General features: G+C 26.1%; 1 protein-coding gene across 1 annotated transcript in view; it reads right to left on the bottom strand.

Moving 5' to 3' along the window:
• The window catches only part of LOC112599077 (SCY1-like protein 2), a 144,610-nt gene that overhangs the window by 56,071 nt on the left and 72,457 nt on the right, over positions 1-16,082 (bottom strand). Inside the window, exon 3 of the mRNA XM_025345800.1 lies at positions 2,440-2,805. Within this exon, the coding sequence (XP_025201585.1) occupies positions 2,440-2,805 (366 nt within the window). The remainder of the gene's footprint in view (positions 1-2,439; positions 2,806-16,082) is intronic.

The raw sequence follows: 16,082 nt of genomic DNA, 5'->3' as shown, positions 1-16,082 counted from the left end.
AACTTTAATACCAATGGAACCAGCGAACAATAGCCAAATGGTTGTATATCCTAAGCCTTGAAGAACATACGACAGTTTCGTTGTGGATCATCTCTTGTCAGATCCATTTCCATCACTGTCTAAGTTCTAAGAAGACTTAAGTCCACCATAAGTCCTGTGCTTACACTTTTCAATTTAATATTTAATATATTCCAATCTAAATTAAACCTCAATTCTAATTGAATCATACTAATTCACTTTCATATTGATTTTATTTGTTCGTTAACTTAATCTGTCATAGTTAATATTTTTTACTTTTTACTGTGCAGTAAGTTTTGAGTTATTTTACAACACTCGACAAGGTGTTATATGTTTATATTACACTATCGCTATATTTTAAGTGTATAAGACCTCCAATTTAGAATTTTCTTGTTATTTACCAAATATTATCTCAATACAATTATTCCATAGTTAAATATAATCATATTTAAAAATCACAACGTGGTAAAGTATTTGAATAATTTCAACTACCAATGTAAAAAATAGTATAATATATAATTATTTATACACATGTATTATACAACAATTTAATAGTGTTATATTATACTTTTAGTTTAATTATTTATTAGGTTAATGACAACAGTAGAGTATAAAAAAACAACATAAAAAGACCGCTAGTACTGTTAAAATAGCAGCCATATTGTGTATTATTTAAACACAGTTTTTACAAATTTAATAAAAGTGTTTAATTATCGTACTTATGACATAGGTCATATATTTTTAAATAATTACAACAGAGTAGATACCTATATTTTTCAATATAAATTACATGAATAATTATTTAATCAATATCTAAAATATCAAATAATATTTAACGTTTAATTCAGTTATATGTGATTTCAAATGAAAATTAGAAATCATTTTGATATTAAAACAAACAATTTATACACTTAGTATATATAAATTTATTTATTATTTATATATTAAAATAATTTTCAAAAGATTTTATCTAAACGAAACTCAAGTGAGTGTAATTCTGATCGAGAAAAGCAAAATAAGACTTACTATCCAACGTAAAAATTATAATGTCATTTTTATATTCTAGAATACAAAGAACCTTTTTTTTTTAGACATACCTTAAACATATATTATAACTTATAAGATAAATACGTGCTATAGATACAATTTTATTATAAGCGCTGACAATAATATGAGAATAACTTATTATGTTTAGTAAAACATAATTCATATACTAAAAAGTAGATTGATGTAATACTGTAATAGTAATTATTAACAAATTCTATTCTTTAAATGTTATTTTGTAAGTTACTTTATTTCTATGGTAAATTAAATCTTAAGTATTATAATTTTTTAATGTTTTTTTTTCTTTTTTTTTTTTTTTTAAACTTTTAATTATAATTTTTACGCTATTATTTAACTTATGTTGTTTTTACATACATGTTTAGTAATTCATTATTTTGTTGACAGTATAAAATCAATTACAAATATTAATTAAAAATTTTACAAGGAATATAAGTTATTATTAAACAATTGTAATATTATTTCGGAAATGTGAAGAAAACAACTAATTTAAGAATAACATTAGGCATGTAAAACTATTACTTGGAATTAATACAACTAGGATAAATTAGAAGTTGTATGTTAAATAAATATGAAAATCATAATTTGCAAATTAACTATGATAAGTATTTAACCGTGTTATTGTTAAATGTATAGATCAAACGGTATGAGAAACATAAAAATACAATTTGGATAGTAATAAAAAAAAAAAAAAAAAATATTGGTCAATAAAATTATAGATGCAATTTATGAATAATTTAAAGAAATATTTATAGATCTTGGAAGTTTTTTGTATAGGAAAAACCAAAATTATAGCCTTGGTTTGGTAAAATATGCAAAAAAGCAGCTTAAAGAAAAACACTGGCTTAGTAGAAGTTGTCTATAAGATATAAATAATAAAAAAAATTTAAAAAGACATAAGTAGATGCCGTCGGAGAAAAGCAAATGATAAATATCTTAATCATAGAAAGAGGAAATATATATATTCATTAATAATTTATGACATAGACATAGAACTATGAAAGTTATATGACAAGATAACACTGAACATGACGTATAAAACTCAAAAGAAGATTACACAAATAAATAGAAGTTTTTGAAGACCGATAAATGATCGTTGATAACTATACAGTCAACGAATCGACTAAATGCAACGGGAGATTATTTCGACGTTCTAATCAATATTGGTAAAAAAAAAATGTCAGAAAATAACACATCAGTTCTGCGTACGCGTTATTTATCGAATAACGACCGCAGTCATATTATATTATAATTGTAAAAAACGTATGCCCATAAGCAATAACGTCACGTCATAAACCATGACCGCAAATATCGATTGTAATTAAAACGCACCCGTCAGGCACGCAAAATCTGACTCACCTGTCTGATGCCGTACTTGATTTCAAAGTCCAAAAAGTTGTACTCCCTCGCGTGCGCGGGCCGTGGCATGGCCGTAGTGGTGATGATGGACGCGCCGGTGGACGGTGGCCCGTTCACTGTCCGGCCACCGACGGACGCCTGGTACGCGAGTATGTTGGCCAGACTGGCGATCACGGGCTCGGCGGCGAACGCGAGCGTGTCGTTGCAGTCCTCCACGGAATGAACCACCTTGAGTATGAGCTTTGGCTGTCTGAGCATCTCTAAGTAGTGCACGCTTTTCTTCAGTATCTCCGTCACCGTCTCTTTACGCCTGGGCTTGTGCAGCTTGTCAGCCAGTTTTTTTTCAAAAACGAATATCGATACCTCCTGTAACCAAAATTATGCGACGATCGTATAATTTATTATAAACACGACACGAGCGAAAAACTCCACCTTCCGCCTGAAAATCCATTAGAAGAAATTCGTTTAAAAGCTTAAAAAATCATTACGATAGCTTACTAATATAACTTGTTATGTTTTATTTCATGTTTAATTATTCAAATAACCACAATACGAGTATCTGATGAATAATGCATCATGTATTTAAGTGCTTTAAACTTTTCTGTTGATATATTATGATACAACCTAAGTAGATAAATGAGTTTGAGCTACTTTGCCTCGCGTTCTGTAATATTTTTATTTTCTAAATCTAAAACATCGTTCTGCAGCGAATCTTTTACAAAGGAAAGTATACTCAAGTATATTAACGGAGTATTAGTATACCATATAGATATATACATGGACCAATTGAAATCTTCCTAAAATTGGATTTCTATCCTTCACTATTAAAAATTCCTGGTATGTATAATATTTCCAAGGAATGTGACTAAAATATTTGATTAAAAATCAACTATTTTTTAAAAATTATAAATAACTATCTTTAGAAATATTTATTTGACGAAATATGTATGGAAATAAAAAATAGAAGCACTCAAATTGTTTTTGTAATACTTTTAAATTTTAATAGGACATAAAAAAAAAAATACAACATTCAATACCTGGTTGTGTTATTACCACAATATATTGTTTTGAAACTTATAATTATAAACATTTGAAGTAAAATTTCCGCAATAATTCTAATTTTTATTTTATTTTGTTGATTAAAAATGTTGTAAAAAAAAATCCATGAAATGATTAAAAAATAAACCGTTACGCGATTTGGGTAATATGTGTAATTATAATACAGAATCAAAATAAATTTAATAAGCTTTATTATGTAGGTACTTACATATATGTATAAAATGTACGTGGTTGGTTAAACATAAATTATAATGTTTTACTATATTTTCTGTAATGATACACATATGGGAAAATTAAAATTAATACCAGCAAAACAATTTTATGTTTTTATTTCTAAAATCTCGATCAGTCTTATTGTTTGAATAAATCTTAATTATCAAAATTGTACGAGTGTATAAAAAATTAAGGTCGATAGCTTATATTTGCTCTTTAATAATTTATGATTGTTGGAAATATAGGTAGTTAATTTAAGCTAAACAGACACAGCCGTGATATTATAAACATGGTAATTTATTCTGTTATGACTTATCGTATATATTATGTTTTTACTAAAATAGTAAAATAGGGTCTTAGCGAAAACTTTTGTTACATAATATTTAGTAAAATATGTTAATTATACCCACATAAGATACAACTAACTTTTAGCTTATGTTATTAGATTTAAAATTAATAAAATACAATAAATATACAAATTTTGTTTAAAAGATACTCGTAAATTATTTTTCTTAAAAAATAAAAAATAAATATACCCGATTGTTTATTATAATTTATAACTTTTTCATTAATTTTTATCTATAATGTATATTATTAAATATAATATAGCACATTGTTTCTTTATTTCATGTATTGGAAAAGTATATAAGTAAATAAATAGTGTATACCTATTTTATAATAAAAATAAAAAGCGCTATCAATGCTTAATAATAGCAAGTTAGCATAAACATACATTTATAACATACATTAACCATTTTAATTTTTAAATAATTTTATACATACTATTAAATTAATTTTAAGTTATTGAAAACTTAAACTTTAATTATCGTTTGAAATAGTTTTATATCAATAATGAAGTTTAATTCAATTTGAAAGTAACCTGAAGAAATGTTAGTAAGATACTTGTTTTATTATAAAATATTTTGGTATTGTACTATATTTAATATAATTATCTTATTATTTTATAATCAATATTATTAAGTTCCTGATAAATGTTTGATTTCTTTTAAATCTGAATAACCTATATTATCTTTGAATTTTCTAAATGGTTTTAATTTTTTATATTTTATCATTAAACCACAGTGTGTATAAAACGAATATTCGAAAACCATGAAAAACAAAAAACAACAAATATGACTAAGAATAAGACCCTTTGCAAACTAACTTATAAATTAATATTTATGTATTCTTTAGCATAAAGTTTTACTGTGAAATTACAAACAAACAAAAAGATAAATTTATTTTTATGTTAGTTTTCACACACCTTTAATTTATAATAAATGTTTCATATTATTTAGGTATTTGCTTAGTCATTCATTATATTAAGTTTTCATCTCATATTTTAATGTATTGTATAGATTTTAATTTAAATTAAAATATAAAATAAAATAAATGCTTTGAAATTTTCTCTATATCATGATTAACTAATATGTTAAAGGAACAGTTATATCTATAGTATTTTTCTAAAATTTTTAATTTTAAATCATTGAAAAAACACTACTAATAATAAATTATAAAAATAACATAACGTAGTATATTTAATAAGTACATCATAAAATAACGTTACACACATTATTGGGTGATAAACTTTACAAATAAGAATTAAAATACAATTCTCTTAAACTGTTCATAAAACATATTATTATCATGAATCAATATAAAACAAAGTTATATAACTCTGACCGCTTAAAAAATTAATGATTCTCTTTATGCTTCAGTTTTACAACAAATATAATTATAAAGTAAGTTGGTACTAGCTTTGTTGGTCTTAAAAATAATAAAAATCTATGATATCTAATAAAAATTAGGTTTATACTATTCTGGTTATTAATGAGTTAATAATAGTTATAATTTTAACTAATTTTAACTTATTAATTTAATTTTGAATTAAATAATTTTCCTTTTTAATTTAACTTAAACCAACTTTTATTTTCCTAAATAATTCTAATTTAGCTAATATTTAATTTTTATATTATCTAAAATAATATTTTTGTTTGTAACCGGTTATAATTTTTAATTCAAAAAAAAAAAAAAAAAATAGAACGTCTAATATATTTTTAGAAAAAAAATTTTACTAAATTATTGATAACGATAGATTTTGTGTTTTTATTTATAGATAATATATAATAATTAAATTATCATATTAATTACTAATGTTATACATGGGTAACATAGCTGCTCGTTTAAAGACATATTAAACATAAACTTACAGATTTATATTCATTAAAGTATTATAGTTATAATAGATTGTGCTTTTTTCAAAATTATTCATAAAATTATGGTATATTGTATTAGTACTTGTTCAACGGGTTTTTAATTTTTAATTTATTAAATTTCCAATTATTTTAAATAGTATCTAGGTACATGTATTTACTATGATTAGTTGGATTAAACGTTTAAACTTTTATTTTGGTAATTTCTAAATATTATTACATTTTGAAACTAAGCTTTATTTATATATTAGATATTTGTTTTATAAATCAAAAATTGTAAGTTTTAAACGATACTAAGATTAATACAATCTAGTAAGTATATTAACATTCTAATTTTAAATTGAAAACATTCTAAATTATGAATAAAGTTCTATAAATTCTAAAGATTTTAAAATAAATAATACACATAGATATACATTCTTAAATTATAATATTCAAATAATAATCACTTATTTTAAATTATATCTAATATCTATATATTAATAAGCTTGACTTATTCATTTTAAATTTAATTGAAAAAACAAAGTTAATCGAAAAAAATACCAATAACTGTTAATCATGGTATTTTTTATGTATGCGGATGATTTACGAATTCACAGGTTCAAAATACGTTTGGATTGTACTAGTACATGATTTATACTTTAACAACTTACTCTGAATAATATAGTAAAGTAAGGAATAGCAAGTGTTCCGAATAAACAGTATGTATGGTCTTCAATAGAATTTCTTTGAGAAGATAATATTTGGTATTTTTTAAAAAAGGGCTTCAATTACAATACGACCGTTTTTATATTCCCGTTTACATTTATCTTCCATGTAAAACTTTAAAATTATTTTGATGCGTATTTAGTTGAAAATGTTGCTTCAATATTTACTTACAACAATCTTACTTTTACTGACTGACTGTAAAAGTGCAGAATTGAAATGTTTGCCAACGTTGAGTAGATGGCAATGAGAAATGATGTATTCGATTGAATAAATGGAACAGATATGAAGTTTATGGTTAAAAAATAAAAAACAATTGATATTTTAATAGTATATAATAATGAGTGGTAATGTAACGTAAGTTACAAATTCACCCAAATATAATAACCGTTTAAGTAAAACTACACATAACAGTTAACTACTCGTCAAGGCCGTAGCTATGGTAGTTTGGTAAATGTGAGCATTACTACCCCCTTCCTAAACTCAATTATTGCCATACTGACCTAATAGTACAAGTTTTTCTGTACATCAATATATTAATTGGTGATACTTAATTTAACTGCAACGTTAAAAAATTGAATAACATTATGACAGATCAATATATTTATACTAAATAATTTCTAAAGTGTACATGTCTTGTACCCGTATACTTAGAAATAAAGTATGTTATAAATTATAACCTAAAAAACAGTGTGTAATTATTTAAATCGTATCAATATTCTGATAATATAACTATTATTATAGTGAGTTAACTATAATTTAAGTTAACAATATTATAATATAGTTTCCTGTACGATTTTAAATTACTTCAAAAATGTACGGTAAATACTAAGCATTCGAAATAATTATAATGCAAGTATTTTTAAAACTCTAAATTATAAGCACGAATAATCTAAATGAAAAATTACTTTTCAGAAATCGCTCGTAGCTATGACAACCAACAAAAGTTACTCTACTTTTAATATACTTTAATATTAAAAATAATGTAACGATTATATTTAGATTTTCATCACTTTTATATTATGTTTATTTTTTATTTATTATTATTATTATTATTTTTATTTTTTTGTATTCAAATTGGACTATACTATGAAAAAAACCTCAACCAACAACTAACATGACTGTTATTTAGTAAAAATATTAACACATAAATTACAATAAAATAATGTACACTATACTTATTGCAATATTATACAGTTATATTTTCCAATTAGAAATAATCAATACATTTTACGGGTAGTAAGCTTTTGTAACAGAATACAACATGTAATTAATTTAAATGTGTATTTTTTTATAAAACTGTAGATTATATTTTACGCTTTTCTAAGTGGCAATAAACTTGTTATTTTTAAATTCAATCCCAAATTCAACGAAGTTATTTTATGTTTTTGTTAAATATGGTTAATCATGTTTGAAAATGATTCTTAAGAAATCGTTGAATATTACGACTATTTGCAGTTAATATATATATATATATATGTACATGTATATACTATGAATGAGATAAATACCGTTTGCATATTTAAATAGGTGTATTATTTGATAACGTATGCATTGGATGTACGAACCGTTAAGTTGATATTATATTCTATAATTCTACGTGTGATTAAAGCAATTTTAAGAAGGTTGTACTTGGGCTCGTCCCGTTTATCGTCACAAGATGTAGGCCATATAAAGTGCGCGCGTATATGCGTATACCACAATGGCAAAACATATAATGCTGTATTACACTTGTATAATTACCATTGTTATTTAGCAACGGCGAATGATTAAGACCGTATAATCAGGTCTGCGTGCTAGTCGGCACACACAAAGAGACGGTGTGCGGAGGACCACCATCCGAGCCGCGGTACGCATTACGAGGTCGACGGGGGTTGGGACCCCTTGCGTCTGACAGAGCCGTGGGTGGTTGGTGATTATTATTCGGAAAATATAGGAAGGTGGTAGCGCTACGTTGACGGTGGTGGCGACGACTTAGACTTAAGGTCCTTTGCGTGCTATAGTGCATTTCACGTATACAATGGAGGCGCGGCAGCGGTGGTCACCATGTTTTGCATTGCTAACACGAAATAACGTAATGGGTTATAAATCTTGTTAGATCGCGTCAAAAGTCACGGGCGGCGGGGGTGGTTAACATTGGGAGTTTCCGGACGGCGAATATACCGTGCGACTGGAGGAATTTAATTTCGCATCCGGTCACCCTCCCGTCTACCCTGCCTGCACCGCGTAACCGTTCTACCGAGGTACACATAGTAGGAGTAATGTTCGCGCTGATAGACGGGCGCAGTTATTATCCCATCGCCCATGGGTGTTATTGTATACGGAGGGCAACATGACAACAACTTGACCATTTTTTGTGACAACGGTCTACCTATTCGATAAAACACACAGAAAACCACGCTCAATCACGTTCTAAGAACATATCAATTTACTGATGATATGTAGAAGCGGATAGGTGACATGGTGTGCAGTGTACATTACGACTTAACCGTCATTGTCAGTTTAAGTTTTTGAACGCACGAGGGCTAATATTTTACTAATAATTTACAATGAAAAATAATAATTTTCGAGACGAACAAAATTTACTAACAGTAATATCCAAACAGTAGATCATATTAATAAGCGCTTTATAGGTAAAAGGGATTCTACGAAAATTGTGTGGAACAACTGCCAAACTTGTTTTAATGATCGGTTCCTATACTATCATTGAAACTAAACATAATTTTTAAATTTTTATAAAGACGAAAGAGGAATTCTGATGAAATGTGTGTTTCTTAGAAGAAATAATTTAAAATATTGTTTATAATCAAATATTATACTTTTTATTTTAATAAAATAGTATTTTTTTTTTTTTTTTTTTTTTTTTTTTTAATTGAACTTAAGCCCGGCAACTAGGGCCATTAGCTGTTTGTAAGGGTTATGAACTATGGTAAGGGGTAAGGTTGGTACGGTAGGTTGTATTTTACGATTGTTACGGTTGATAACAAACACGTGTATGTGTGGCAAGGTTTTTAACCACTATGATCCCGAGTGGTCACCCATCCGGGAGCTAGTAGCTGTGGTCGTTACTTACTCTCAGTCGCATTCCGCGACTGATAGCAGCCAACGCACCACGCCAAGCCACAAAATAGTATTTAAGTGATCGAACTATTAACGTAATATGTAATAGAACATTAATACAAAAATTACATAACAAAAATTTAATTTAAAATATAAATATTATATTATTACTTCATTCCTAGAGTTGCATTCAAAAAACTGAACACTAAACATCTAAAGTTAAAATGATGCTCGTAATATGAACGTTTTAATTTTTCTTTCTTAAAAAACAGCAGTAAAACTGCTATTTTCTATTTTAACAAAACGTATGCGACTAGCTGATCCTTATAATATTATTTGACCGATACACGGATAAAAAACGGTAACTTATAGCGGGCCACCCTGTATATACTGTTACTAACACTATCATAGTAATTGCACAATATCACGATACTGCAGCTGGCTCCTATTTACACAGCTTACATAGTTATATTATTATAATAGCCCGTCATCACCGACTACTGTAAACGCCCAACGTTAGGCGCACTATGTCTCTAAAACACTGTCATAGTCACGTACACGTCCAGCCACAGATTTTGCCCAACTAAGACTTACCATCCCTTCTCCATAGATCATCTTACTTAAATTGCGCCCACTATCTTTCGTCGCCGAAGCGATTCTATTTTCGACATATGCTGACCGGCGATTTGTGTCATCTAATCTGATGACGAAAACTCGCACGCAATATCGAATAGTTTCAGCTTTGTCATGAATCTTGCTAAAGAATATCGAGTCATTATGACTCAATTTTACACGTTTGTCTATTGACTTCCTGTCTTTTTTTTCTTAACAACTCATCCCTTAAATGATCATTGATCAGTTACAAAACATTGAACAGTATTTTTTTTTTAGTTTTTTTTTTTTCCTATGCTATGACGTAATAACTGACATGCACTGTCCATTAACCTCGTGAAATCCGTTACCATGCTTACCATATTAACTATAATATTAAAAATGTTAAAGAATTAATTGATGACCTGCACTTTATTGCTAGATCATAGAATTTAATTTTATATTGGCATGTATTGACATGAAAAATTATAAATATTTTGAACAATATGAGTATACTTGTACATGACACCTATTATTATTTTAAATATTAACTTTGATCATTAAATCAGCAAAACTGCATGATTCATATTTTTCAATTATTATATTCATATCAATTTAAACGTATCTATTGACTATTTAAAATTTGACAAATCACGTAAACTAAATATTAAATACTTGTTGATAATTATACTTAACATTAAATTCATTCAATAAATATATATCTACAAGAATTACCTTTTATTTGTTGTAATATTTTTAGTCATTTTAATATAAAAAATATCTGAGGTTAATATTATTTTTTGAAATCGTAAGTAAACTGTACTTTTATCGATTTATATTGTTCATAAAAATACCTATAAGAATACATTTTTTTTTTAACAATATTTATTTTACTTGGCTAAATAATTCATTTCACAAAAATCACATTGTTATTTTAATTTCTAAATGTGATTTTAAAACTTCAAATAAATCCATCAAATTATACATAATATATATAAAAAAAATATATTTTTACAGACATAAAATTATTTTTTTAAACAATTAATTTTAATTTATAGATCCTTCCGTTAAAAGCTTATGAAAATTTAAAACTTATTTTCTCAGTATTATCTAATTTTATATTCACATATTTTATGAACCTTATTATAATAACAGTAATAATGGATTTTTATAGTATAAAGTCAATTCGTTTTTAGACTTGTTAGTATTATAACTTATTAGTTATCATCTGATTATTGCATTTAGTGGATTTTCTGTTTTAGAAAAAACAACATTATAAATCTTATATACAATTTAGAGAATACAAAACGATGTTTTTTAGTAGTTTTTCTTCATTTTTTTTACTGAAATCAATTTAATTTTAAAATACTACCAAAATTTAATTTATTTGAGTGGTTTATGTGTATAAGTATAACCTTAAATAACAATTAATATAAATTAATAAATAAAATTAATTGGTATGTTCTCTAGCTTGTGAACTACTATTATTGAACCGTCGATTTTTTTTGATTTTTTTTTTTTTAATTTTCTCCATCGTAATTATAATATAATATGTGAGGAAGAATGTTGCTACTTTTTCAAATCTCGTCAACAGATATTTTAAAACAATGAATTTTAAATCTGAATTTAATGGAATTATATGCCAATTAGCCATTTACAAATTATTCATTTTTTCCGATTAATCAGATTCAGTTTTAATCACAGTATAAATTAAAATATATAAATTTAATTTTAATTGTTTTTTAATTATTGATTCTGAATCACGCATTAAAATATTTTAGTTAAATCTTAGGCAAAATTTTCAGAAAAAAATAATTTTATTTTTGGAGTAAACTACTTAATGTGTTACGTATAAAATATATAAAGTTGTATTAGTGGCGTACTTAGACCTGATTTTCTTTTGTGGGGGAGGGGAGGGAGGGAGTTAATTTTTTAATTAACATATTGGATGACGTTACACCTGAACATAATAAAACATAACGTATATTTTAATAGATTACTAATTTTTATTCGTAATATTATTTTTAATTGAAATGTGATAATAAATAAATATGTAATTACTACTTAACCATACGTATAAAAAAAAAAAAAAAATGATAATAAATAATTATACATTTTCCAATTTTTTTCGATTGTCGCTTAGCGGGCTGTATTCAAAGATTTTTTTTTCGTGTATATCTATAAAATTCTGAGTAATTATAAAACAAGAAGTTTTATAATATCCTAAATTTGTGTATAACGAAATTGCTCTTTTGCATCTTTCCAACGACAGAATGGAGTCACTACGAGGAACTTTGTGGAGATATGACTTTTTTTCCAAAAAAAAAAAAACAGAATACACAAAAAGCACTGTCTAATTTTTCTAAATACGAAAGACAAGAGAATTATAGTAAGTTTCTTTGGAATTTGAGTTTTTTTTCGGTAAAGCACGATTGCGCATGTACCTTTTTAGCAACACGATCGAGCATAGAATATTGTATACAATGTTGCCACATTCACGTTGCGAACATTTTGTGGTTTATTATTTTCATATATTATTACACCAATTATTAAGATATATCAGGTGCGAGCTGTGAGCCGGCCCAACTTTATCGACAATGTTATCGATTAATAAATTAATTTTAGAACAAAAAAGTTCTACAGCGTTTTAAACATTTAGCATTGGGGGAAAATATAAAATAATAATTAAGACACAATTCCAAAATTATTATAGATTATAGAAATAATATCAGTGTTTGATCACCTATCGTCGTGTCATATAAAATGCGATTCTCATGTCCATGAAATCGTTGGATATTGATCGAAACACAAACAGAAACGTTGACTAAGATCAAATAAATTCAAAATAAGTCCATAAAATTACAATCCATTAAAGAAATTTAAAAAATAGAATTTAATATTCAAGCTTTCGACCAATATTTAAATCGTAAGAATACGGAATCTTTATTAAAATATTTAAGCCAACTTGGAAACAGATACCAAGGTATAATAATATAATTTAATTTATTATTATTATCAAACAATCTAAATACTATTATAATGCGAAGGTATATTACATATTGACTATGGAATCATGACATGTTATATTTTGAATTATTATAATTATTTGAATACATAATTTTGTATAATACAGTTCAAAATTAAAAAAGGCAATATTGAATAGTTTTTTATGCTCAATCGTGTAGGTTTTCTTTTGTATTTTAATTTCCTTTGATACGTCGACAATTTTGCTCAATCGTGTCACAAAAAAAGGTGTTTTAGGCTCAATCGTGTTACAGCCGTTTTCTTGTTCCACTGATGGGAAATTTATAAAAGTCATTTGGTATAATATATTGATTTTTCAATATCTTAAACTTTTTATTATTAGTACACTTTTTTTCTACATAGACACCAATATTATAATCATAAGTTTGCGAGTGAATCTGTGTATCAGTACTAAGTGCTAACTCATTTAAACCTATTAAACATTAATAATAGTTTTAGTTTATCATTCATGAACAGTTGAAATTATCGAATTGATAAAAAATTTATTTTAAAAACGCACTTAATTATTACTGTTATGCAGTAGTAATTTGGGTACTGCTATAGCGGTACTAACTGTCCTATTACATTGTTATATATAACTACGTACATCATTGCACTGCTACAGCAGTATAATTATATTTTTAAAATAATAAAATAAAAATAATAATTCAACTCAACCGTGTTTATTTTATATTGCAAATTTTGAACTAAAATATTATGAAATGAAAAAAAAAATGAAAATATAGTCTTACAATAGAAATTAAACGATAAAAATAGCTAAAAATGACATATACCTAATATATAATACAGTGTGCGTGAATATGAACATTTTAAATACACAGTTCAATTTTAAAGTTCAATAGGAATAATAATAACAATAGCGTTACCTGAACTATAATTTCATTTATTTCTGATTTATCGTAGTTTAATTCGTTATTATAATTTCGATCTTGCTGGTCTCTATTCTCTACATCAAGTTGACGTTTTTTTATTATCCATTTATCCATTGTTAAATGCTAATATACTTAAACCTTTTAATACAAATATACTTAAACTTTTTAATACAAATATTGAAATATACAATAGTTCGTATGCAACTGTAGTTTCGTTTGTCACTAAGTTTAATATAGTTTAATGGTTGATAAAATAACATGTACTGCCTCAGTATAATACAAAAACGACGTTAACTATTGTCGATTATAGATTTAAGTGGCTTACACACTAAGTGATTAATCGCACAAAATAAAATACGTTTTACAACGACGATAAAAGATTATCATAATAATTACACCGATCGTCCACATCCATATCTACAATATATTTGTGGAAATATTCATATTCCCGTAAGTACCCATATAAGATAATGTAAGCTAAACTATTTAATATTTATAATTATAATTATTTAAAACAATATTACAAAGGTATTTTTTAATGTATATTGTTTATTTTATTATGATAGATAATTTATTTTACCTAAATACAATACAATTAATTTATAGGTACTAGACATTTTAGTTTTCTCATAATAAATTAAATCATCCAAAAATTTCGGGGGGGGGGATTATCCTTAAACACCCCCGTTAGTAGGTATGCCACTGAGTTAAATTATTTCTGAACACCGATATATGTAATATAATATCCTCATATTATTATTATAGATGTCCATGCTATAAATCCAGTGTTTCATAGCGCAAAACTTTTTAAGTCGATTGAAATAAAAGTAAAGAAAACTTACTAATTGCAAATAAACAAGTTATTTCAACAAAAAAAAAAAAAAAAAAAATGCACAGCATGCAGAATATGTGAATATGAAATTCGTTTTCATATTAAAATTTTATTATATGTATGTAATTTTGGTGATGTACATCTAGAATCATGTGATATTTTTTTCATATGCAAGGTAATCATACCAAATATAACACACTCAATTATTTTATTTGATAATTAAACAACTGATTAATTTGTATATTGTTATCATATAACTTATCGAAATTCATACATAATGATAGTGATTATTAATTTCAAGTCATATAACACCAAATTTAAAGCATCAACAAATATTACTTTGTAGCTCATACAAATCATTGCTAGATATTTTTAAAAAGACTGAAAATTAATCCATAATGATTCTGACTCAACGCAATAAAAAAGTAGTAGTTTCATTTAATAAAGCTATGTATTTAACGATTTTACTCCTCAAATATACCTACGTCATACATAAAACAGTCTTAAGACAACAACAAAAAAAAAAAATAAATAAATAAAAATACAATTATTCTCGCGCGCATGCCTAATTAAGTCTAGTTACGATCATTTTTGTTCGTGACAAAAATAAACTGATATACTTTAATAATTGCTATGTTATAAGGTACACGCACTGTCCCGTAAAATTTAGATTTAATCGATTTGGATAAAAGATTTCAATCGGGAGCGGGTCATGACTAAAACACGATGAACAGCGGTCGTTATGGGTTCATTTAGCGTGCGTTTCATCAAATTATTATTATCTTAAACCCTCCTTTGTTGGGCCCACGTCACGCAGCGTAAAGGTTAAACCTTATATCACGATCACAGACGAGATACAGGTATAACATCCGTATTCAGGGATAACGTGGGTAAACGATTATTTTTCATACAGGTAACTTAAACTAAAAAAATATATATGCACACACCGGATGCTTACAACACGGGTTATTACGTGACGAGAATAACGTCTACAAAGTGTATATTAGTTATATAAACTTATATGTCCGCTTGGCAATTTTTCAAAAGCTTTGT

Source organism: Melanaphis sacchari, unplaced genomic scaffold (assembly GCF_002803265.2).
Source record: "Melanaphis sacchari strain LSU unplaced genomic scaffold, SCAv2.0 Contig0_pilon_pilon, whole genome shotgun sequence".
In the NCBI taxonomy this organism is placed as follows: domain Eukaryota; kingdom Metazoa; phylum Arthropoda; class Insecta; order Hemiptera; family Aphididae; genus Melanaphis; species Melanaphis sacchari.
This window is presented reverse-complemented; position numbering and strand designations above follow the sequence as displayed.